This window comes from Pan troglodytes, chromosome 19 (genome assembly GCF_028858775.2).
Source record: "Pan troglodytes isolate AG18354 chromosome 19, NHGRI_mPanTro3-v2.0_pri, whole genome shotgun sequence".
In the NCBI taxonomy this organism is placed as follows: Eukaryota; Metazoa; Chordata; class Mammalia; order Primates; family Hominidae; genus Pan; species Pan troglodytes.
In genome coordinates, this window is record NC_072417.2 from 63,809,954 (window position 1) to 63,834,489 (window position 24,536).

At 52.5% G+C, this 24,536-nt stretch overlaps 1 protein-coding gene across 3 annotated transcripts in view; it reads left to right on the forward strand.

The window, feature by feature from the left end:
• The window catches only part of ABCC3 (ATP binding cassette subfamily C member 3), a 57,242-nt gene extending 33,557 nt beyond the window's left edge, over window positions 1-23,685 (forward strand). For all 3 annotated transcript variants that reach the window (XM_016932539.3, XM_054671182.2, XM_016932541.4), the window contains 19 exons: window positions 7-153; window positions 574-661; window positions 997-1,063; window positions 1,284-1,410; window positions 1,496-1,672; window positions 5,110-5,277; window positions 5,608-5,797; window positions 7,408-7,522; window positions 7,677-7,821; window positions 7,929-8,136; window positions 8,324-8,634; window positions 9,789-9,988; window positions 10,138-10,264; window positions 11,849-11,950; window positions 15,654-15,800; window positions 15,993-16,151; window positions 16,753-16,919; window positions 19,552-19,746; window positions 23,094-23,685. In XM_016932539.3, coding sequence (XP_016788028.2) covers window positions 7-153; window positions 574-661; window positions 997-1,063; window positions 1,284-1,410; window positions 1,496-1,672; window positions 5,110-5,277; window positions 5,608-5,797; window positions 7,408-7,522; window positions 7,677-7,821; window positions 7,929-8,136; window positions 8,324-8,634; window positions 9,789-9,988; window positions 10,138-10,264; window positions 11,849-11,950; window positions 15,654-15,800; window positions 15,993-16,151; window positions 16,753-16,919; window positions 19,552-19,746; window positions 23,094-23,202 — 2,949 coding nt within the window. In that variant the 3' untranslated portion in view covers window positions 23,203-23,685. The remainder of the gene's footprint in view (window positions 1-6; window positions 154-573; window positions 662-996; window positions 1,064-1,283; window positions 1,411-1,495; window positions 1,673-5,109; window positions 5,278-5,607; window positions 5,798-7,407; window positions 7,523-7,676; window positions 7,822-7,928; window positions 8,137-8,323; window positions 8,635-9,788; window positions 9,989-10,137; window positions 10,265-11,848; window positions 11,951-15,653; window positions 15,801-15,992; window positions 16,152-16,752; window positions 16,920-19,551; window positions 19,747-23,093) is intronic.
• The last annotated feature ends 851 nt before the right edge of the window (window positions 23,686-24,536 follow it).

Consider the following 24,536-nt stretch of genomic DNA (forward strand, 5'->3'; position numbering starts at 1 on the left):
GCTCAGGTGACCCTGATCACCCTCTGGGTGTACGTGTACGTGGACCCAAACAATGTGCTGGACGCCGAGAAGGCCTTTGTGTCTGTGTCCTTGTTTAATATCTTAAGACTTCCCCTCAACATGCTGCCCCAGTTAATCAGCAACCTGACTCAGGTAACCCTGGGTAGGGCTGGGGGCTCTACTGGAGTTGGAACAGGTTGTTGGGGTCAGGGAAGGGTCACTTAGGGCAAGGGATAATCAGGGGGAGTTATTGGATTCAGGGAAGGTTGCTAGCATTATGAAGAGCTATTCAAGGTTGAATGAGGTCATTAAGGTCAGGGGTCATTTGGAGTCACAGGCGGTCAGGTCGGGTGTCTGGAAACCTGAGTTCTGTAGATAGCCTCCTCTTACCAACCTGGACTTTCTCTTTGGGCAGTGGGAGCCATGGAAGACTCAGTCGTGGGAGGGACCCCAGTGCTAGTGTCTGGGCCCTCAGGGGGTCCTGCCTAGCCCAGGATGCTGGGGATGGGGCGAGGGTAGGGGTTGGGGGTTGGGAAAGTACAGTCTTTAGGGCTGACTCACATCCTCCCGTAGGCGAGTGTGTCTCTGAAACGGATCCAGCAATTCCTGAGCCAAGAGGAACTTGACTCCCAGAGTGTGGAAAGAAAGACCATCTCCCCAGGTCTAGAGAGCCCCTACCTGGGCTGCCTGCCCCAGTCCTTGCTCCAGAAAAACCTCTGTTTCAAGCTTTTCCTTTGTTCTCTCCTGACCCCTTTTCTTCTTCCTCTGTTCACATCTGCTTCGACTCTGACCTCCTCCCTCTTCCGGGTTCTCTGCTCTCCTCCGCCCTCCTCCACAGGGCTCCCCACATCCCTTTCTTCCTCCCTTTTCCCAAGGATCCCCTCCCCATGGCCCAGGCTCCTCCCCTGTCCTCCTTTCCCCTGCCCCCCAGCCTCCCTGCAGGCTACCCCATCCCTTGAGCTCCCTCCCTGACCCTGCCCACCTTGGTCCTCTCAGGCTATGCCATCACCATACACAGTGGCACCTTCACCTGGGCCCAGGACCTGCCCCCCACTCTGCACAGGTACCAGCTTCTCCCACTCCCTTCCCAGCTGCCCACGGTGGGCTGGAAGTTCAGATCGATAGCAGCACCCTGCAAAGCCTTTGACCAAGAATGCAGGAAGAGCTTCAGCCTGCCAGGGGGGTGTCTGGAAGGGCGGAGGGCTTGGTTCTGCAGGTGGAGGGTTGGAGACCAAAACCCTGATCCCTGCCTCTAACTGGACTCCTGGGGTCCTTGCCCCCAGCCTAGACATCCAGGTCCCGAAAGGGGCACTGGTGGCCGTGGTGGGGCCTGTGGGCTGTGGGAAGTCCTCCCTGGTGTCTGCCCTGCTGGGAGAGATGGAGAAGCTAGAAGGCAAAGTGCACATGAAGGTGAGAGAGGCAGGGGCTCCTGGGCAGGGTGTGGGGCTCAGCCAGGCCTTGGGCAAGCCCCGAGGTAAATTTCTCCTGTGGCCAGGGCTCCGTGGCCTATGTGCCCCAGCAGGCATGGATCCAGAACTGCACTCTTCAGGAAAACGTGCTTTTCGGCCAAGCCCTGAACCCCAAGCGCTACCAGCAGACTCTGGAGGCCTGTGCCTTGCTAGCTGACTTGGAGATGCTGCCTGGTGGGGATCAGACAGAGATTGGAGAGAAGGTACAGAGTCCTCTTCCATCCCTAAGAGGCTAGCGCATAGAGCTGCCCACCTCAACCCAGCCCGGGTCCATATATTCATCCCTTCATTCACACATTGGTGTAACGTTATGCCCAACTCTGTGCCAGGCACTGGGGAAACAGATCTATTAGCAGATCTGTTTAGTGAACAAGTAGGAACTATTGAATATTCCAGGAGCCAGGCTGAAGGCCTGTGCAGGGTACAGGGAGGGCACAGCAGGGAGCCTACATAAGGAAGAGCATCACTTTTTTTTTTTTTTCTTTCTGAGATAAGGCCTCACTCTGTTGCCCAGGATGGAGTGCCATGGTGACATCATGGGACGCTGCAGCTTGGAACTCCTGGGCTCAAGTGATCCTCTCGCCTCAGCCTCCTGAGTATCTGGGACCACAGGCACATGCCACCATACCCGGCTAAAATTTTAATTTTTTTTAGAGACAGCGTCTTGCCATATCGCCCAGGCTGGCTCAGGAGATCCTCCCACCCTGGCCTCCCAGAGTACTGGGATTACAGGCATGAGCTGCTGCACCTGGCTGAGCATCACTTTTTTTTTTTAAGACAGAGCCTTGCTCTGTCACCCAGGCTGGAGTGCACTGGCGCGGATCATGGCTTACTGCAACCTCCACCTCCCGGGTTCAAGCAATTCTCGTGTCTCAGCCACCCGAGTAGCTGGGATTACGGGTGCGCACCACCACACTTGGCTAATTTTTGTGTTTTTAGTACAGACGGGGTTTTGCCATGTTGGCCCATCTGGTCTTGAACTCCTGGCTTCAAGTGATCCCCCCGCCTCAGCCTCTCAAAGTGCTGGGATTACAGGCATGAGCACCGCGCCTAGCCTTAAGCATCACTTTTGACCTCAGTTTTAACAACTGAGGAGGAGGAGCTCATCATATATCTGTTCATTCATTTACCATATATTTATTAAGCACCCACTCTATTCTGGGAAATAGTATACAGTAGTGAATACTAAAATGCCGGGCTAATATCTCTACCTTCATATAGCTCACATTCTAGTGGCAGGAAGAGATAATAAGTAAGATAAATAAGTACAATATATAATATGTTAGATAAATGCTCAGTGGAAAAAATAAAGCGGGGAAGGAATACAGGAATGCCTGCAGAGTTGAATGGTTAAGGTAGCTTGGGAAATCCTCACTGAGAATCAGAGAACTCAACAAAGAGACCGAGTGAGCCTCGTCTGGAGCCAGAAAGCTCTGTCTGGGGCCATGGAACCCTGTATGGGGTCTTGGAGTTCTCTGGCATGACTAGGGGTTGGGAAATGGAGGGAAAAGATAGAGAGAGGCAGAACCCTGATTACCTTGGTTAAGATTTTGGCCTTTACTCTAAAAAACATGGAACACTGGGGAAAATTTGGGGCTTTGCTTTTTAACAATTTTTAACTGTGGTAAAAACCACACATAACATAAAATATATCATCTTGCCCGGCATGGTGGCTCCCAGCACTCTGGGAGGCTGAGGCAGGTGTATCATTTGACGTAAGGAGTTCAAGGCCAGCCTGGCTAACATGATAAAACCCCATCTCTACTAGAAATACAAACAAATTAGCCGAGTGTGATGGCGTGTGCCTGTAGTCCCAGCTACTCAGGAGGCTGAGGCAGGAGCATTGCGTAAGCCCAGGAGGCGGAGGTTGCAATGAACTGAGATTGATTGTATCACTGCATTCCAGCCTGGGCGACAGAGCAAGACTCTGTCTTAAAAAAAAAAAAAAAAAAGAAAAAACTTAATCATTTTTTAGTGTACAGCTCAGCAATCTTAAGTACATTTACATTGCTGTGCAACCGATCTCCAGAACCTTTTCATCTTGCAAAACTAAAATTGTGCCTATTAAGCAACTCCTCATTCCCCACTGCCCCTAGCCCCAGTAACCACCATTCTATTTTCTGTTCCTAGGAATTTGACTACTTAGTATCTTAGTCCATTTTCTATTGCTTATAAGAGAATGCCTGAAACTAGGTAATTTATAAAGAAAAGAAATGTATTTTGTACAGTTATGGAGGCTGAAGAGTCCACGGTCCAGGGGCTGCATCTGGAGAGGGCCTCCTTGTTGGCGGGGAGTCTGCAGAGTCCCAAGGCCATACAGGGCATCCCATGGCAAGGGGACCGAGCATGCTAGCTCAGGTCTCTCTTCCTTCCTTTCTTTTTTTTTTTTTTTTTTTTGAGACAAGGCCTCACTCTGTTGCCCAGACTGTAGATTGGAGTACAGCGGCGTGATCTTGGCTCACTGCAACCTCCGCCTCCCAGGTTCAAACGATTCTCCTTCCTCAGCCTCCCGAATAGCTGGGATTACAGGCGCACGCAACTACAGCCCGACTAATTTTTGTATTTTTAGTAGAGATGGGTTTCACCATATTGGCCATGCTGGTCTTGAACTCCTGACTTCAGATGATCCACCCACCCCGACCTCCCAAATTGCTGGGATTACAGGCATGAGCCACCACGCGCGACCTCAGGTTTCTCTTCCTTTCTTATAAAGCCACCGGTCCCACTCCCCGAGTAACCCATTCACGCATCAACCTATTAATCCATAAATGGATCAACCATTCATGAGGGCTCTGTTTTCATGACCTAATCACCTGGTAAATGCCTCCCCTCAATCCTGCCACACTGGGGGGTAAGTTTCAACATGCACTTTGGAAGGAACAAATATTTCAACCATATCACCTAGGTACCTCACGTAAGTGGAATCATCCAGCATTTGTCTTTTCGTGACGGGCTTATTTCACTTAGCATAATGTCCTCAAGGCATATCCATGTTGTAGCATGTGTCAGAATTTCCCTCCTTGTAAGGCTGAATGATATTTCATTATATGTATATACACATTTGTGTGCCCATTTATCCGTAGATAGGTTGGGCAGGACACCAAGCTGGGCAGGGTGGTGACCAATGGAGCAGAATGGCCTCACCTGCCCCAGGAGGACTTACCCTTTACCTCTGTCCCTCACAGCATTGCAGGGACAGACTAGGCCCCATGTGAAATATAGATTCAGAAGACTGCTGTTCTGGTCAGGCACAGTGGCTCACACCTGTAATCCCAGCACTTTACTTTGGGAGGCTGAGGTGGGCCAATTGCTTGAGCTCAGGAGTTGGAGACCAGGCTGGGCAACATATGGAGATTCTGTCTCTATAAAAAATAAAACATTTTAGTCAGTAGCCAGGCATGGTGGTCCTGCAATCAATCCTAGCTACTCGGGAGGCTGAGGCATGAGAATTGCTCAAACGCGAGAGGCAGAGGTTGCAGTGAGCCAAGATCGCACCACTGCACTCCAGCCTGGGTGAGTGAGACCCCATCTCAGGAAAAAAAAAAAAAAAAAAAATCTGCCATCCCAAATAACAGTGGACAGGCTGTTGTCTCCCTGTGCCTGTCTGACCCCATTTTTCCCACCCCCCGCCTCCCTCCAGGGCATTAACCTGTCTGGGGGCCAGCGGCAGCGGGTCAGTCTGGCTCGAGCTGTTTACAGTGATGCCGATATTTTCTTGCTGGATGACCCACTGTCCGCGGTGGACTCTCATGTGGCCAAGCACATCTTTGACCACGTCATCGGGCCAGAAGGTGTGCTGGCAGGCAAGGTGAGGCCTGCCGGAGGCTAAGGGGGCTAAGGTGAGATCTGAGGCCCGAAGAGAGAGCTGGTGAGAGGCTGAGGGGTTTGGATGAGACCTGGAGGTGTGGGGGGCGCAAGAAGTGGGCATGTGGGTTGGGCATCAGGAGAAACCTGTGGGGACAACTCCCCCACCTGCGAGGTTCTGAGCAGGCTGTGGCGAGCACAGGGTGAGTCACCCATGAGCCTGTCCAAGCTCCCTGGCACATGGGCACACTTCACACTCACTCTGTGGCTCCGTGCCTGTGCCAGGGGTGTGCTGGAGGGTGGTAGGGGTGAGAGCCTGCTGCCTTCTCCCCAGACGCGAGTGCTGGTGACGCACGGCATTAGCTTCCTGCCCCAGACAGACTTCATCATCGTGCTAGCTGATGGACAGGTGTCTGAGATGGGCCCGTACCCAGCCCTGCTACAGCGCAACGGCTCCTTTGCCAACTTTCTCTGCAACTATGCCCCCGATGAGGACCAAGGGCACCTGGAGGACAGCTGGACCGGTATCTGCCATCCTGGGCCCTCTGATTCCCATGCCTTCCCAGCATTCCCCCTGTCTGGGGTCTCTGAGTGTGTCTAGACTGGCCTAGTGTTGTGCCAGGCAGGTTCTGGGAAACTTGGGCCATCTGTGTGACAGTCACCAGAGGGAAAGTAAACTGGACATAGTCGGGTCCCACTGCCTCCTCCACCCTACTCTACCCTAACTGTGGGAACTCAGATCCTCCACCCCGGTCTCAGAGCCTGTTTTCTTTTTCTTTCTTTCTTTCTTTCTTTCTTTCTTTCTTTCTTTCTTTCTTTCTTTCTTTCTTTCTTTCTTTCTTTCTTTCTTTTTCTTTTGAGGCAGAGTCTGGCTCTGTCGCCGGGCTGGAGTGCAGTGGTACAATCTCAGCTCACTGCAACCTCTGCCTCCCAGGTTCAAGTGATTCTCCTGCCTCAGGCTCCCGAGTAGCTGGGACTGCAGGCACGCGCCACCACGCCTGGCTAATTTTTGTGTTTTTAGTACAGACATGGTTTCACCATGTTGGCCAGGATGATCTCGATCTCTTGACCTCGTGATCTGCCTGCCTCGGCCTCCCAAAGTGCTGGGATTACAGGTGTGAGCCACCTTGCCCGATCTCAGAGCCTGTTTTCCATCTGTTGAAAGCATAGGAGGGCCCAGGCCCAGCTTGTGTGGCAAGGCTGCTTCATGGATAAATAGTTTGGCAAGTATGCAAGTGCTTAGCAAAGCCGCTTATTTATCAACCAAAATTTATTGGACAATCACTATATACAGGCACTGTTCCAGACACTAAGCTATAGCAGTGAGCAAACAAAAAAATTATAGTCCTCATGGAGCTTGTTGACGTCTCTGGGCTCACAACATGCCCCTGGCTCCTTGTTGCCCAGACCCAGCTCCCCAGCCCCCAATTCTGGATTGGCTCACAGACCTTTTCCTGGGCTTTCTTGCCTATGGCTATACATACAGCCAACGTGCCTTGAGCATTTACCAAGTGCTGTGCCCCTTGCTCACACACTGGACACATTTTCTTGTAAGCCTACAGTCATGCAGATTTTTTTTTCTTTTTGGGGGGACAGTTTCTCACTCTGTTGCCCAGGCTGGAGTGCAACGGTGCGATCTTGGCTCACTGCAACCTTTGCCTCCTGGGTTCAAGTGATTCTCCTGCCTCAGCCTCCCGAGTAGCCAGGATTATAGGTGCCCACCACCACGCCCGGCTAATTTTTGTATTTTTAGTAGAGACGGGGTTTCACCATGTTGGCCAGGCTGGTCTCGATCTCCTGACCTCGTGAGCTGCCCGCCTCAGCCTCCCAAAGTGCTGGGATTACAGGCGTGAGCCACCACGCCCGACCAAGGACGTGAGTTTTAAGCTCAGCCAGTCTAACTCCAGAGCCCCAAGTTCCTAACCCTTGTATTTGAGTCCGTTTCTCCATAATTTGTGAAGAGAGTTTTTCTTGTTGCTTAACCCAAGTCTTTCTTGTTGCCCTTTCAATCCCCCTCATTTTATTTTCATGCTTGTCCATTGAACCCCTTTCATTAGAGTGGGGAATGGGAGATACCAGGGGCTTGCAGGGAGAACTAGCTGAACCCTATCTCCTTCCTCCCACCCCACTGCAGCGTTGGAAGGTGCAGAGGATAAGGAGGCACTGCTGATTGAAGACACACTCAGCAACCACACGGATCTGACAGACAATGATCCAGTCACCTATGTGGTCCAGAAGCAGTTTATGAGGTGAGTTCCTGAGAGCTCCCAGCCCTCCCGGAGGCTGTATCAGGGCTCCCCAAGCCCTGCCAGGTGGGGTGCAGGTTTCTCCCTGACACTCCCAGCCTCTGTCCTGGGGGGTGCTTGAGGCCCCCTCCCTGGGCCTGACTAGCTGCCTCCACAGACAGCTGAGTGCCCTGTCCTCAGATGGGGAGGGACAGGGTTGGCCTGTACCCCGGAGGCACCTGGGTCCATCAGAGAAGGTGCAGGTGACAGAGGCGAAGGCAGATGGGGCACTGACCCAGGAGGAGAAAGCAGCCATTGGTACTGTGAGTCGGTGGGGCAAGAGGGGCTGGAGGGGATGGACAGGCAGGCCCCAGCAGCCCCAGGGTTTATGGAGTCCCCTGTCCCTGACTGCCATGGCTGCTCCCTACAGGTGGAGCTCAGTGTGTTCTGGGATTATGCCAAGGCCGTGGGGCTCTGTACCACGCTGGCCATCTGTCTCCTGTATGTGGGTCAAAGTGCGGCTGCCATTGGAGCCAATGTGTGGCTCAGTGCCTGGACAAATGATGCCATGGCAGACAGTAGACAGAACAACACTTCCCTGAGGCTGGGCGTCTATGCTGCTTTAGGAATTCTGCAAGGTGAGCTTGTGGGGGTGTCCAGAAGGGGCTCCAATATCCCTTCTGCTCTGGGCTGCCAGGCCCCCCAAACCGTGCCCTTGCATCCAAGCCTCCCTAACCCACTCTGGTCAACCCGTGTCTCTGATTCTGCCCCTTTGTGCCCACTCACTAGTCCAGGTGAGCCAGCGCCCTCTGCCTTCTCCAACAGGGCTCTTGGTGATGCTGGCAGCCATGGCCATGGCAGCGGGTGGCATCCAGGCTGCCCGTGTGTTGCACCAGGCACTGCTGCACAACAAGATACGCTCGCCACAGTCCTTCTTTGACACCACACCCTCAGGCCGCATCCTGAACCGCTTCTCCAAGGACATCTATGTCATTGATGAGGTTCTGGCCCCTGTCATCCTCATGCTGCTCAATTCCTTCTTCAACGCCATCTCCACTCTTGTGGTCATCGTGGCCAGCACGCCGCTCTTCACTGTGGTCATCCTGCCCCTGGCTGTGCTCTACACCTTAGTGCAGGTGTGGGGTGGGCGTGATTCCAGTGTGGGCATGGTGCTAGTATGGGGCGGGGCAACACATGGGCGGGGGCAGCAGGGGTGGGACACTTCAGGCCACCAACATTACAGAGTTTTGTTAGGGGCAGTCGTTGCTTAACATTTATGTTAGGGGAGCCATTACTTAACCTCTTTGAAACTCATTTGCCTCACCTGTAAAATAGAATGACTCATAGACCTTCCTCATGGAGTTGGTGAGAGAATAAAATGAAGTAGTTATACATTGTAGCTGGCACTGGGACTTTCCTGTTGGCTTTTTTTTGGGGGGGGGGGACGGAATATCGAGTCTCGCTCTGTCACTCAGGCTGGAGTGCAGCTGCACGATCTCAGCTCACTGTAACCTCCGCCTCCCAGGTTCAAGCAATTCTGTTTCAGCCTCCCAGGTAAGCTGGGATTACAGGCATGCGCCACCACGCCCAGCTAATTTTTGTAGTTTTAGTAGAGACGGGGTTTCACTATGTTGGCCAGGCTGGTCTTGAACTCCTGACCTCAAGTGATCTGCCCACCTCGGCCTCCCAAAGTGCTGGGATTACAGGTGGGAACCACCATACCCGGCCTTCCTGTTGGCTGTTTTTTGATAAAACATTGTCAACAGTTTGGGACACATTATCCTTTCCTTCCTTTTATACATATCTAAACATACGTGTATGCATGCGTTTAACATAGATGAGTTGATAACCTTCAGATACAGCTAACTGTAAAAGGCCTTTGCAGACACTGAACTCCTGTTCTGTAATGAATTAGTCAGTTCCCGGGGATAGATGCTCAACACCTGGGTATAGCGACCATGATCTAGGCTGTGCTCTGTGCTGGGCTAGGGGAGAATCAGATAGACATCCTGTATAGCCTGGATATCTGAGGCCACAGAGGAGAGGATGGAAACTGGAGGCAGAGCCGTGTTGTTGTGGGGTTGAAGCAGAGATGATCAGAGGGAGGGAGTGAATGACACATCAAGGCCCCAAGTCTTGGGTCCTTGGAGGTGGGGGAAGGCAGCGATGTCTCGTGGTGGGAGTGAGGCTGGCTGGGAGGACTCATCTGAAAATGGATGAGTTCAGAGACAGGCAGGACTGCGTTGGGGGTTCCATGGCCCTGATCCCAAACTCCTTCTCCCTCCATCAGCGCTTCTATGCAGCCACATCACGGCAACTGAAGCGGCTGGAATCAGTCAGCCGCTCACCTATCTACTCCCACTTTTCGGAGACAGTGACTGGTGCCAGTGTCATCCGGGCCTACAACCGCAGCCGGGATTTTGAGATCATCAGTGATACTAAGGTGGATGCCAACCAGAGAAGCTGCTACCCCTACATCATCTCCAACCGGTCAGAAGCCGCCTCCCTCGCTCCCTGCTCCTCCAGGAATTCCCAGCAGGCTCTCTGGTGTTCAGGGTCCTTGTCCCTCCTTTCCCCTAAGCAGAAAACTGGCCCCACCCTGCCCCTGCCCCATTTCCTCCTCATCTGATCCCCCACAGGTGGCTGAGCATCGGAGTGGAGTTCGTGGGGAACTGCGTGGTGCTCTTTGCTGCACTATTTGCCGTCATTGGGAGGAGCAGCCTGAACCCGGGGCTGGTGGGCCTTTCTGTGTCCTACTCCTTGCAGGTATGAAGGGCCTGGACCCCAGGGCAGGGCCACCACTGGGACAGAAACCACACAGGTGTTCCAGGCATCTCCCGAGTGCCCCTCCCTGCTCAGTATGGGCACCAGCCACAGGGTCTGTTCTCAAGGACTGTGAGAAAAAAAAAAAAAAAGAAAAGAAAAAAATCATTGAGTTGACAAGTTTATAACCACACACCACGGCTGGATGTTCCTACTTTCCTTCCCCAAGAAGCCCATGTTCTCACATTCAGAAAGAATTCTGTTAAATAATCTCTGTCCTCAAACCCCACATCTCTCTCCTGCTCAGCCGTCGACCTTGCCTGACACCTCACAGTTCAACTGGAGAGACCCCCATCAGCAGGAGATTGTGCTGCAGGCTGAGCAGGTCTTTGCGGCTGGAGAAACAAAATGTTTTAAAAGCCCAAAAGAGGGACTGGGTGCAGTGGCTCACACCTAATCCCAGCACTTTGGGAGGCCGAGGTGGGCGGATCACCTGAGGCCAGGAGTTCCAGAACAGCCTGGCCAACATGGTGAAACCCTATCTCTACTTAAATACAAAAATTAGCCAGCCGTGGTGGCGGGCACCTGTAATCCCAGCTACTCAGGAGGCTGAGGCAGGAGAATAGCTTGAACCTGGGAGGCAGAGATTGCAGTGAGCCAAGATCACGCCACTGCACTCCAGCCTGGGTGACAGAGCGAGACTCCATCTCAAGAGAAAAAAAAAAAAGTCCAGAGGAGTTTTCTTGCTTTGGGGTGTTGTAGAAATGATCTTGGAACTTAGCCCCAAAGGACAAACAGAATTTCTCTTGTCTCTGGGCAAGTTGTAGGCTCATGTGACAGGTCAGGACAGTGTAGGGCTGGCATACCGCTCGCTCACGTTCACATGCTTGCAGAGAACGTACACAGACGAGGTGACTGAAGCCTGGTCTGCAGGTCAGGCAGGTCATCCTGATGCCAGCTTGTACTGTCAAAGAGTCACCTAACTGCAAACGGAATTTTTGTAAAGCAGATCACATTGTTAATGCCTCAGGTGGCTCAAACCTTGAACGCATTGGCAAACAAAAAACAATCCAGAAAGGTCAATTTTCACAAAGGTCAGTGTGCACATGAATCTACTTGTTAAAATGTACATTTTGATTCAGTAGACCTAGGATGGGGCTCAGGACTCTGCATTTTGATCAAGACTCCTTGGTACGCAAAGTGTGGCCCATGGGCCAGTTGCATCACCATCCTCTGGGAGCTTGTTAGAAATGAAGAATCTCAGGTTCCAAGTCCCACCTCAGACTACAGAATCCGGCGTTGCATTTTAACAAGATTCTCTGGGAAGTCTTATACATATTAAAGTTGGAGAAACAGAAACCAAGGCGAGGTGGTCCTTGGTTAAGTCTGCACTGTCACCGCCTGAGGGAGTCATTCGTGATTACAGCCCCAGCTAGCATGCCTGTGGGCTTGATCCAGGCCCACCTGGGTCATCCATGGGCTAGGATCCCATGGATGGGCACATGATCCATGAGTCTGAACTCCTCCCAAAGCCATTACGGTGGGGAGGGGAGATCGCCGTACGTATAACCCAGTCCCTTTGGCCAGGTGACATTTGCTCTGAACTGGATGATACGAATGATGTCAGATTTGGAATCTAACATCGTGGCTGTGGAGAGGGTCAAGGAGTACTCCAAGACAGAGACAGAGGTGGGTACTGGCATGAGCCCGGGACAGGGGGAATCTGAAGTAGCTGGGGAAGAAAGCTTGGTGGCCCTCTCTCCCTCAACATCAGGGCCTGCCACGTATGGGGCTCTTCATTCATTTACCCATTCACTCCTTACTGAGCATCAACCAATGCTCTATGCTAGGAGGTATAGAGAGATCAGAGTTGAGCAAGACGGTGTTTGCCCTCAGGTGATTCTGATTTGGTGGGAGGGGTAAGACCTATTGCAGGGCTTTGCAGTGGATGACCAGATCTCTGGCGTGGTGCACCTGGAGAGGGCAGATGAGGGAGATCCTTCAGCTGGGGTGACCAGGGGAGACGAGCTTAGAAGAGAAGGATGGACAGGCTTTGATAGACTAAGTAAGATGGTGGGGTGGGCAGTGGGAAGGTGAGCATTCCAGCCAAAGAGACCAGCCTGGGCAAAGGAGTGGAGGTGGGGCAGCATGCCCTTTGTTGGGGAAAAGGAGTTGTTCCCTACTGGGGGTTCCAGACTTTTCTCCACCGCCCCCTCTCATGGTCACACCTCAGCCCTCTTCATGCCCAGAAGCTGCAGCATCAGTGTCAAGCATCCCATCTTTGGCCCACGCTCCTATCCTGCTCGCTCTCATGCTCCAAGTCCCCCACTGTCACAGCAGTCTGCCTTCACTGGGACTCCCAATCCCATGACCTCCCTTTGTGTCTCTGTCCATCAGCTTCTCTGCCTTCACCTCCCTCCCCGGCCAGCCTAGAGTCTATGCTCCACCAACACAAACGCTCTCACCTGCCTCGCCCTTCTCTTTCTTCTCTCTCAGTTGTACTCACTTCCAAAACCCACCCCAGCTGAGCCCACCAATCTGCCTTCTTCATGCCTGCACTGAGCACTTAAAACCTTGCAGGAGGTGGGGCACAGTGACTCATGCCTGTAATCCCAGCACTTTGGGAGGCCAAGGTGGGTGGATCTCTTGAGGTCGGGAGTTCAAAACCAGCCTGGCCAACATGGTGAAACCCCATCTCTACTAAAAATACAAAAAATTAGCTGGGCGTGATGGTGCACACCTGTATTCCCAGCTACTTGGGAGTCCAAGGCAGGAGAATCGCTTGAACCCAGGCGGTGGAGGTTGCAGTGAGCCGAGATTGCGCCACTGCACCCCAGCCTGGATAACAGAGTGAGACTCTGTCTAAAAAAAAAAAAAGCTTGCAGGAGAAAAATCACTGAGTTGACAAGTTTATAACCACACACCACGGCTGCATGTTCCTGCTTTGCTTCCCCAAGAAGCCCATGTTCTCACATTCAGAAAGAATTCTGTTGAATAATCTCTGTCCTCAAACCCCACATCTCCCTCCTGCTCAGCCATCGACCTTGCCTGACACCTCCATAAAAAGTAGGTTCTAAGACGTGAACTCCCTCAACCTTCCTGCCTCTCAGTCTTTAAACCCGCCTGTGTCTCCTTCACCGTTGTCTCCTTTTCACTTTTAGCAGGAATCATCCCTTTCTGTTTCAAAGCCCAGCCCCTCCATTTCTTCTCCTGGCCGCTTGAGGACCTGGCTTCCTCAGTCCCGCCCTCCATCTCCTGTCATTCTTGCTCCCTCTGTTGGACGCTTCCCATCCACATGCAAAAATATTCCATCACATCTTCCATTCCAGACACACACGCAAACCCTCCCCCCTGCACTCCACTGCCCCATTTCTCTGCTCTCCTCTGTCATGAAGCATGGTTTAAAGTATGGTCTCTACAAGCTGCGTCCGCTTCCTCATCAGCCTTGATCTCATCTGCCTCCTGCAGTCCTCTTTCTGGCCCTCGCTCCACGGAGACAGCTCACCAGTGACCTTCCTGGTTCCAAATCCAGGGGACGCTTTTCTGTTCTCGTCTAATTCAACCTCTTAGCAACGTCCCAATAAAATGACCTCTCCCTTCTTCTTGGAGTCCTCGTGGATTCCGTGGCCTGCATTGCACCCGCCAGTCCACCTGCCTGACCCCAGCCTGGCTTCCCCAGGCATCACCCTCTGGCCCCTCACCCCTCACTGTCTGGGAGCTTCCAGTTCTCCTGCTTCATGTCTAGCAGCCCAGTTCCTGCATGGATACCCATGCTTCTGTCTCTGTATCCTATAAATGTCTGCCCTCAACCCCACGGCCCGTTCTCTGACGCCTCCTCGAGAGACCAATCTGTGCCTGCTGCTCTGCTTTTTCACCTCTGGCCGTGTGGTTTCTCCTGCCTCGAAGCAGGGCTGGCTCCACAGGAATAGTCACAGCGTCCCCACTCCTGGAAGAACTGCACGTTTAGAGTAATGCTCTGCCGTCAGTGCCTTGACATTCTCCATCATTCTTCAACAAGAAGCCTCAGGTTTTCATTTTGCACTGGGCCTCCCAAATTATGTAGCCAATCCTATCTCAAAGCCACCATCATCTTATGCCCTGCCAGTCTATTCTGCTTGTAGCAGCCAAGAGATTAAAAAAAAAAAAAAAAAAATCAAATCACGTCATTCCTCTGTGTACAGCCCTCTAATGGCTTTGCATCTTAATCAGAGTTAAAAAAAAAAATAGTCCTTAAAATGGCCTGCAAGGCCCTACATGATGGAGCCACCATTACCTCAGCCTCTTACCTCTTGCCTTTGCCAGTGTGCTCTAGAACACACCTAGAGCCATTTATGCCTGCTGTTCCCTCTGCCTGGTATGCCCTCCCTCCAGATATCCACTTGGCTTGTTCCCTCACCTCCTTCGGGTCTTTACTAAAGTCTGCCTCCTCCAGGAAGCCTTCCCTGACCACCCTGTATAAAGCAGCAATGCTAAGCACTTCTTGGCCCCTAGCACTCATCACTTCTTGCGTTGTATAGATTTGCTTATCTGTTGATTATATGCCTCCCTCTACTAGAACATAAATCTCACGAGGGTGAGGACTGTTTCAATGGGGTACCATTGTGTCCCCACTGCCTGGCACTGGGCTGCCACCCAGTAACAATGAATGGGTAAAGGTAATGAGGGGGAGTTAGGGCAGGCAGGGAGGGCACTTCAAGGAATATAAGGTGTGGCACAGTGGCTCACACCTGTATTCCCAGGACTTTGGGAATCCTCCTAGGCAGGAGGATCCCTGGAGGCTAGGAGTTCGAGACCAGCCTGGTCAACACAGCAAGACACAGTCTCTTCAGAGTTTTTCTTTAAAAAATTAGCCAGGCGTGGTGACACAGGCCTGTAGTCCTAGCTACTCAGGAGGCTGAGGCAGGAGGATGGCTTGAGCCCAGGAATTCAAGGTTGCAGTGAGCTATGATTGCACCACTGCACTCCAGCCTCAGTGACAGAACAAGAACTTGTCACAGAACAAAACAAGTTAGCCAGGCATGGTGGCATGTGCCTGTTGTAGTCCTAGCTACTAGGGAGGCTGAGGGAGGAGAATCGCTGGAACCCAGGAGTTCAAGGCTGCAATGAGCCATGATTGAGACCCTGTCTCTCAAAAATTAAAAAAAAAAAAAGGAACATGGGCAAGCAGGGAGACTGGGAGGGGAAGGACAGGGGAGTGTTGGAGTAGGTCTGTGGGGAATAAAGTCAGAGGGATAAAGGAGTCATTGAACACAAGGCTGAGCCACAGGGGTGCCAAAGACCCTCCCAGGGACCATAGTTGGGGAGGATTGAGGGGCCTTGGGGGAGAGAGACCGAAAGGTGAAAGAGGGCTTCACTGGGCAGCTGATGTGACCCCATCTGCCCCTCCTGCCAGGCGCCCTGGGTGGTGGAAGGCAGCCGCCCTCCCGAAGGTTGGCCCCCACTTGGGGAGGTGGAGTTCCGGAATTATTCTGCCCGCTACCGGCCGGGCCTAGACCTGGTGCTGAGAGACCTGAGTCTGCATGTGCACGGTGGCGAGAAGGTACGCGTGGGGTAGGCGGGCCTGCGTGTGTGTTCATGCCTGCAGACACGGCCACAGCCCTTGTGGGGAGCTTGGGTCTTTTGAGAGCGCAAGTGCTCCAGCCACATGTTTGTTCGGCCTCCAGGGGAGTCCTGGAGATGCGCCTTTGACCTCTCAGCTTCCCCCTCAGAGCCCCTTCCCTTCTCCGTCCAGGTGGGGATCGTGGGCCGCACTGGGGCTGGCAAGTCTTCCATGACCCTTTGCCTGTTCCGCATCCTGGAGGCGGCAAAGGGTGAAATCCGCATTGATGGCCTCAACGTGGCAGACATTGGCCTCCATGACCTGCGCTCTCAGCTGACCATCATCCCGCAGGTAGGAGCCTGGCATGGGCTGGCCACACTCGCCAACGGCCCTGGAGGCAGTCCCCACCTTGTTCTGTAGCTTTAGGATGGAGACTGGGACCTCAGTCTCAGAGGCTTGGGCAGGTGGGGAGGGACAGACAGCAGGAAGCAGAGCCATCAGTGAGCCACCCGTCATGGATCTGGAAAGCTCAGACTTACCCTGCCCAATCAGGCCCTGTCCTTTGACCTCCTGGGCCAGCACATGGGGAAGGACCCCTCCAAGAACCCCTTCCCCCGAGACATTCTGTCCTGGTCTTTTTGCGCAGCTCTAATTACATTTCACTTTTTCTGTCTCCTCCGGGGTATTTTTTGTTTCTGCCGAGTGGACACTTTGGAGTCAGATTAGTGGCTCTGGTTCCTGCTTCGACAGAGGTCTTCGTGATTGGCAAAGCTGAGGTTTATCACTCCCCTACAGGCAATTTTCTATCTCTTTGGCCATTGTGTCCTCTGGGGAGCTGGAAACAGAGTGGGAATGCTGCCACCTTAATCCCTCTCTTCTTCCCTGGACCTGGGGCCTATGGCTCCTCATAGGGCCTAAGCTGCCTCCCTCTGAGGCCACATTGTATCCCCAGGACCCCATCCTGTTCTCGGGGACCCTGCGCATGAACCTGGACCCCTTCGGCAGCTACTCAGAGGAGGACATTTGGCGGGCCTTGGAGCTGTCCCACCTGCACACGTTTGTGAGCTCCCAGCCGGCAGGCCTGGAATTCCAGTGCTCAGAGGGTGGGGAGAATCTCAGGTAAACACTGGGAGTGCAGAGGTCAGGAACTGCAACCCTCCCTGGGAAACCCTGGCGGGTGCTGGGAAACCTGACACCAATGACACAGAGATGAGGCCAGCCCGGATGTGCACAGGGCTGTCCTTTCGTATTGAGCATACTCCGTGTGCCAGGCATGGTGTACTGCCCCGCCGACTCCTCACACAAGCCCCAGCGGTGGTCCATGATCCCACTTCACCGGTCAGGGAACTGAGGCTCAGAGATGGTAAAGGGCTTGACCTAAGTTGCACAGCTGGGAGAAGGCAGGTCTGGGATTTGAACCAGCTCTGGGAGATTCCAAAACCCTTTGAGGAAGCCCTCTCCCCTCCAGAGCTTTCTTACAGCCCCAGATTTTATGTCCTCAGCCACTGGGCTATGCATTGGAGGGGCCAGTAGTCACCTCTTACTGAGTCTAAAGGTTGGAGATACCTATACCTGTGCTAGCTGTGTGATTTGGGGCGAGTTGCTTAACCTCTCTGTGCCTACTTTTCTTTCACTCTAAAAGGCAGATAATAACAGTCCATACCTCTTTGCATTATGCTGCCCAATAAAAAACAAAGCAAGTCATGCATATGAAACTAATTTTTTTCTCATAGCCACACTTTTTAAAAAGGAAAAACAAGCAAAATAAACTGTAATACTATAATTTAGCCCAATATATCTAAAATATTATTTCAACACATCATTGATATAAGTATTAGAAATATTTTGCGTTTTTTCGTACAAGTTTGAAATCCAGTGTATATTTCACATTTACAGAATGTCTCAATTTGGACTAGTCACATTTCAAGTGCTAATAGCCACATGGGGCCAGTGGCTTCCACCTGGACAGAGCAGTGTTAGGGTCAGTGTGATGACAGGAAAAGTGCTTCGCTTGGATGCTCCTGTAAAATGTCAGCTCTTCCCTTCCTCCCTTCCCTCCCTCTTCTCCTCCTCCTCCTCCTCCTCTTCCCTATTTTCATTTTTATATTCAGTCCATACTCATGCACCCTCCCCCGACCCCAAAAACGAAAACAAGGCCAGGCACAGTGGCTCACGCCTGTAATCCCAGCACTTTAGGAGGCCAAGGCGGGTGGATCACTTGAGGGCAGGAGTTCAAGACCAGCCTGGCCAACATGGTGAAACCCTGTCTCTACTAAACACACAAAAATTAGCTAGGGGTGATGGCGGGCACCCGTAATCCCAGCTATTTGAGAAGCCAAGGCAGGAGAATCGCTTGAACCCTGGAGGCGGAGGTTGCAGTGAGCCAAGATCTCACCACTGCACTCTAGCCTGGGCGACCGAGCGAGACTTCGTCTCAAGAAAAAAAACTTTACATTTGCCCAGCACTTAACAATATTCAAAGCACTCTGGCCTCCACTTTCTCCTTTAATCTTTACCATGGTCCTGTGGGCCAGAAACGAGCCTCCACAGTTTGAAATGATTTCCTCGCAGCAGTTCAGCTGGTAAGGGGCAGAGCAGGGACTCTGGCTCTGTCCCAAACCTTTCCTTGCTATATCACAGCCACCTCCCTCACCTGGACAACTGGTGGGACTCCCTTGCCACCCAGGCAGCCCTTAAGACTAAATATGCATCTTAAGTGGCTCTCACTTACATAACCATGTGGGGGTGGCTGGCGGACAAACATGGTCTCTCCAGACCCTGTGCCCCATGACTGTCTCTTGCTTGATCCATTCTTCTCACCTGCTTGCTCTCAACACTTCCCCCAGAGCATGCCCCACCCCGACACATGCCGGGGTCAGAGACAGAAATCAGCTCCCCTCCTCCCTCACTGAGCTTGTAGCCACTTCAAGTATAACCTGTGTCCTGTGCCAGTTCCACCATAAATCAGCCCTGAGTTCTATCCAGCGGCTCATTCTGCTGCCAAAACCTTCATTAGTTGCGGGAATGGGCCAGGGAGAAAGCCCGGACTTTACTCCGGCTGTGGTGACTCACGCCTTTGGGAAGGGCTGAGGTATTTGTCCTTGGATGTGGGGATGCTGTGGCCTCTGGTTGGGAACACAGCCTCGTTTTGTCTGCTGGCTCTGGCTTCCAGAGCAGGAGGCTGAAGGCGTGTGTCCTGCTCCTCCTTTACCTCCTCAGTGACCAGACACAAAGAGTCCCCGGGTGTTCCTCTGCCCTGCCCTTTTCTTGTCCCCGAAGCAGAGCCCTGGCCTGTATTCCCTATGGGGTGGGAGGTGACTGCCTGAATTGTGTGATATTAGGCTCAGCAAGATGGCATCGTGTGGCCTATTTGCAAATATCCAAGAAGAGCCATGCAAGTATGTTCTTACTAAGGTGTAAATGGCTGATAGAGTGAAGCAGAGAAACATCACGGCACTAGCTGAAAAGCAAGGATGGGGAAGAAAGCACCGAGAGAGGAGGCCAAGGGTGCCAAGAGCAGACCAGGGATTTCACAATGCCTTTTAGCACTGGCTCATTCCCCAAGGCCCCTCATTATCCCAATGGTGTCCAGACCTCTGCTCCGTTCTGGAGGGCTGGGCTGTGGCAGAAATGGGAGAAGTCAGACAGAAAACCAGTCCTGGGCCACTGAGGAGTGAAACAGGTCTGGGAATGAGGCCCAGAGGCAGGTGGGAGGCCCCCAGCTGGAAATGCCTGCCTTCTCCACTCCCAGCGTGGGCCAGAGGCAGCTTGTGTGCCTGGCCCGAGCCCTGCTCCGCAAGAGCCGCATCCTGGTTTTAGACGAGGCCACAGCTGCCATCGACCTGGAGACTGACAACCTCATCCAGGCTACCATCCGCACCCAGTTTGATACCTGCACTGTCTTGACCATCGCACACCGGCTTAACACTATCATGGACTACACCAGGTGGGACACGGAAACCTGAGCAATGGGGAACCTGGTGGGGCCACCTGGGGCATCAGGAATGGGCAGGGCAGATTAGGGTTATCTGAACAAGGCAATGTTCCTGGGATTGCTGGGGCATGGCAGGCAGAGCAGAGTTTCCCAAGATCTGGATAAGGGGCAGACCAGAGTGGGGTGGCCTGGGCTCAGGGGTGGGGTATACAATGACATTTTCATTTTTTTTTCTTCTTCTTTTTTTTTTTTTTTGAGACAGAGTTTTGCTCTGTTGCCTAGGCTGGAGTGCAGTGGCTCACTGCAACCTCAGCCTCTCGAAGTACTGGGATTACAGGCGTGCACCACCACATCCGGCTAATTTTTGTATTTTTAGTAGAGACGGTTTCACCATGTTGGCCAGGCTGGTCTCGAACTCCTGACCTCAAGTGATCCACCTGTCTCGGCCTCCCAAAGTGCTGGGATTACAGGCGTGAGCCACTGCGCCCAGCCTCAACAATGACATTTTCTAACACATGGGGAAGGGCACACTGGGCTCCACAGGCACTGTCTTTGTGCACAGGCCACTTGCATCCTGCCTCCTCCATGAGGCAATGTAAGGGGAACTGGAGGCTTCGTGCTGAGTCCCATCACTTCCTAAGAAACCTGCTGGCAGAGTGCCTGCATGTCCTTCACCTTATTGGTGTCTCACAGCCACTCTGGTCACAGATGAAGAAGCAACTCAGGTGGCAGCTGGACCGTGACAGCACCATGAGGAGCTGAGCCTTGTGGGGAGAGCACTGTGTCTGGAGTCCCAGGCTGCTGTGTGACCCTGGGCAATTTGCAAAACCTTTCTGAGCCTGTTTCAAATGAAAATGATGCTTCATGGGATTGTCGTAGTCAATGAGGGCTGGGCACAGTGGCTCACACCTGTAATCTCAGCACTTTGGGAGGCCAAGGAGGGTGGATGACTTGAGGTCAGGAGTTCAAGACCAGCCTGGCCAACGTGGAGAAACCCTGTCTCTACTAAAAACAAAACAAAACAAAACAAAAACAAAAATTTGCCGGATGTGATGGTGCATGCCTGTAATCTCAGTTACTCGGGAGGCTGACAGAGAATTGCTTGAACCCAGGAAGCAAAGATTGCAGTGAGCCAAGATTACGCCAGTACACTCCAGTCTGAGTGACAGAGTGGGAAGTTGTCTCAAAAAAAAAAAAAAAAAGTTGGCCAACGCGGTGGCTCACACCTGTAATCCCAGGACTTTGGGAGGCCGAGGCAGGCGGATCATTTGAGGTCAGAAGTTAGAGACCAGCCTGGCCAACATGGTGAAACCCTGTCTCTACTAAAAATACAAAAATTAGCCTCTCATGTGGCAGGCACCTGTAGTCCCAGCTGCTCAGGAGGCTGAGGCAGGAGAATCACTTGAACCCAGGAGGCAGAGTTTGCGCCACTGCACTCTAGCCTGGGTGCAGAGCGAGACTCTGCCTCAAAGAAAAGAAAAAAGTCAATGAAAGATATTTAAACTGCAGGTGATCCTGAGAAATGACAGTGTCCTCCCCAGCCCCTTGCTCTAATTCTTGCGCTAGGCCCTCCAACGATGAGGGGAGGGGCCGTGCCCTCAGAAGCTTGTGGCTTCCTTGGAGAGGCAGACCACTCCCTCATTGTGCCAGATGTCAAAGTGTGGTGCTGGAGGTCGAGGAGAGAGGGCTGGGTGACTCAGAAGCCTCACGGGAGTGAACTGGCCCTGGCCTGGCAGGCTGCGCTCCCTAGAAACTAGAGGGGAGGAGGAGGCAGGAGGCTCAGACAAGTCTTCTTTGAAGGAGTATAGTGGGAATACCCCAACAGGCCTTCACTCACTCAAGAAACACTTGCAGGACGGTGGAGTGGGAAGGGTGCCATGGACAGGGCAATGGGTCAGACCTTGCTCTCTTGGAAGTGCCCCCATGCAGCCAGCAGTGTCTTGGGAGCCAAGCTGAGAATGCCTGATGCTACCCTCTGTCTGTTCCATCCCTCTCCTACCCTCACCCCCCACTGCCATTTAGGACCCCACTGGGAGAAGGGAGGGTGGGCAGGAAGTGCTGAGCCCTGGGTTTGGAGGAGGGACAGGGCTGGGCTGAGAGGACCTGCTCCCAGGCCTAACCAAAAGTGTTTCATTTGCCAGCAGCCCTAGGGTGAGGGGCTTGGATGGACCTTGGAGGTTGGAAGTTCATTCATTCTAGTGGAACAGGCAGAAATTAATCAAATAATCATGTGTAAATAGGGCCCATAGGAAGGACGCAAAGGCCTGTGTGTGCAGGCCAGAAAAAGGCTATCCACACAGGGTGGCCAGGGCACTTTCTCCTGTAAGGAAGGGATGCACCAGCCAGGCCTGAAAGAATGAGTAGGAGTTGGAGGATGGAGGTGGGGCAATAAGGTAGGGAGCGAGCTGAAAATTGCAGGCAAAGGATATAACACATGCCCCAAGGCAGGAGGGTACAGGAGGCTGGAGTGCATGGGAGGGAGGCAGTAGAACCAAGATGGGGGTGGAGAACAGGCCGCACTCTGCTGCACTTTGAGGACCATGGGAGAGCATTCAGTCCTTACCCAAGAGCAATCAAAAGCCGCTGAAGACCTTGATTTTGGAGTCAGGGTTGGGATCAGGGGGGCGGTGGCCAGGCAGTGATGTCACAGACACAGTCCTTCCCAGGACACATCTGGGAGCCCAGTAGGCTGAGAATCAGAATGCAGTCAGCCCCCTCCCATGGAGGAGCACTTCTCCAGGCTGGGGAGAGCCCCTTCCCCTCCTGCCGTACCCTGGTGGAGCCAGCCCACTGGCCTTGTACCAGGTGCACCCGGTGAGTGGTTGGTGGGAGATTCTAACCCTAGGCTCAGGCCTGGCTGTTTGTGTGTGAGCTGGAGACCCACCGAGCAGCAGCAGCAGCAGCAGCAGCAGCCGCCGCCACCAGATTTGCAGCCCAAGCCCCAGATTCCAGTGTCAGCCTCACTGCAGCTGGTTTCCTGCCGTGTGCTTTTGTGAGCCGACACAAAGCAGATGGATGTGCACAGAGCCCAGCGCACAGGCCCGTGGCTCCCTGCGCACAGCCTGCTGAAGTCCTGTGACCCCGGCAAGGGGAATGGCTCATTAGGGAAGGTTTTCAGAGCCCTGACTAGCAGAGATGAATAGGACCTTGTGTTTGATCCCAGAAACCGCTTCACTTGCCAGAACTAACAGAATGGCTAAAATAACCAGCCTTGCAAGTGTGCACATGTGGTGCGGTGGCTGTGTTGGGTGGGTTGGCATGTCACTGTGGGCCTGAGCAAGTACCCAGAGAGCAGGATTAGACGATGTGACCAGGTCAGGGCTGATGGCAACCTGACCACTTCTCTCTTTTTTGACTAGGGTCCTGGTCCTGGACAAAGGAGTAGTAGCTGAATTTGATTCTCCAGCCAACCTCATTGCAGCTAGAGGCATCTTCTACGGGATGGCCAGAGATGCTGGACTTGCCTAAAATATATTCCTGAGATTTCCTCCTGGCCTTTCCTGGTTTTCATCAGGAAGGAAATGACACCAAGTATGTCCGCAGAATGGACTTGATAGCAAACACTGGGGGCACCTTAAGATTTTGCACCTGGAAAGTGCCTTACAGGGTAACTGTGCTGAATGCTTTAGATGAGGAAATGATCCCCAAGGGGTGAATGACATGCCTAAGGTCACAGCTAGTTTGAGCCAGTTAGACTAGTCCCCGGTCTCCCGATTCCCAACTGAGTGTTATTTGCACACTGCACTGTTTTCAGATAATGATTTTATGAAATGACCTCTGTCCTCCCTCTGATTTTTCATATTTTCTGAAGTTTAGTTTCTGTTTTTTAATAAAAAGCTTTTTCCTCCTGGAACAGAAGACAGCTGCTGAGTCAGGCCTGTACTCTGGGGTGCTGCCTGAATCCATTAAAAATGGGAGTACTGATGAAATAAAACTACATGGTCAACAGTATATACACAATAGTCTTTTTGCACTTGTTCACAAGGTTTGGGGATTAGGATCTTTGGAGGAGGCCAAGAGGAAGATTTTCTACACATGTACATGGTTGTAGTTACCTGAACTTCAGACCCAAGAGCTCTTGGCTGCAAATATTGCCTTCACAGCCAAAATTCCCTGGGTAATTGCCAGTAGCTCCTGCTCCGCTGTGCAGATATTGTAAAACGGTGAGAAAGGCCCTGAAATCTGACCTGGGGCCTCTTGGGAAAGCTGCTGTGAACACCTCCACGTTGTCATCCCTCAGCCCTCTATGCCTGTTTCTCTAGGGACTAAGTGCATGATGCTTTTACTTCCTTGCTCATTTCGAAGTCTGTTCCAGACAGTTCCTATAACCAGTGAGGCCTCCAAGTCATTCATTTTCCTCAGTCTAGCCAAAGCTGAATGTGTGAGCACAAAGAAGCCGAGAGGCCACCTCCTGCCCAGAGAGAAGCCACCCACACTCCCAGGTTGGCAGACAAGATGTGAGGGGTGAATTAAATTTGTTTTCTTGAGCAAGCCAACAAAGAGTTTCTTTTCTGCAGGTCAGAGTCCACCTGGCACCGGCTTTCTATTTGGAATGGATCTCTTCTCCTTGTTCCTAAGTGTTCTGGTCTCCTCTGTCTCGCTCTCATTTCCTCTATCTTTGTCTTGGTATGATGTGAGTGGCTGTGGGTGATGGTGGTTTTCTCCCCAACCCTAAATGGCTTGCAGTAGATATGGATGGAGGTGGATCCTTTGATTGGTTTTTTCTATATGCTCTGGGTCAGCCTGTGCTGCAGGACCATTTGTTAAAGGTTAATCACATTTTTTTGGCAGGCTGTTTCTGC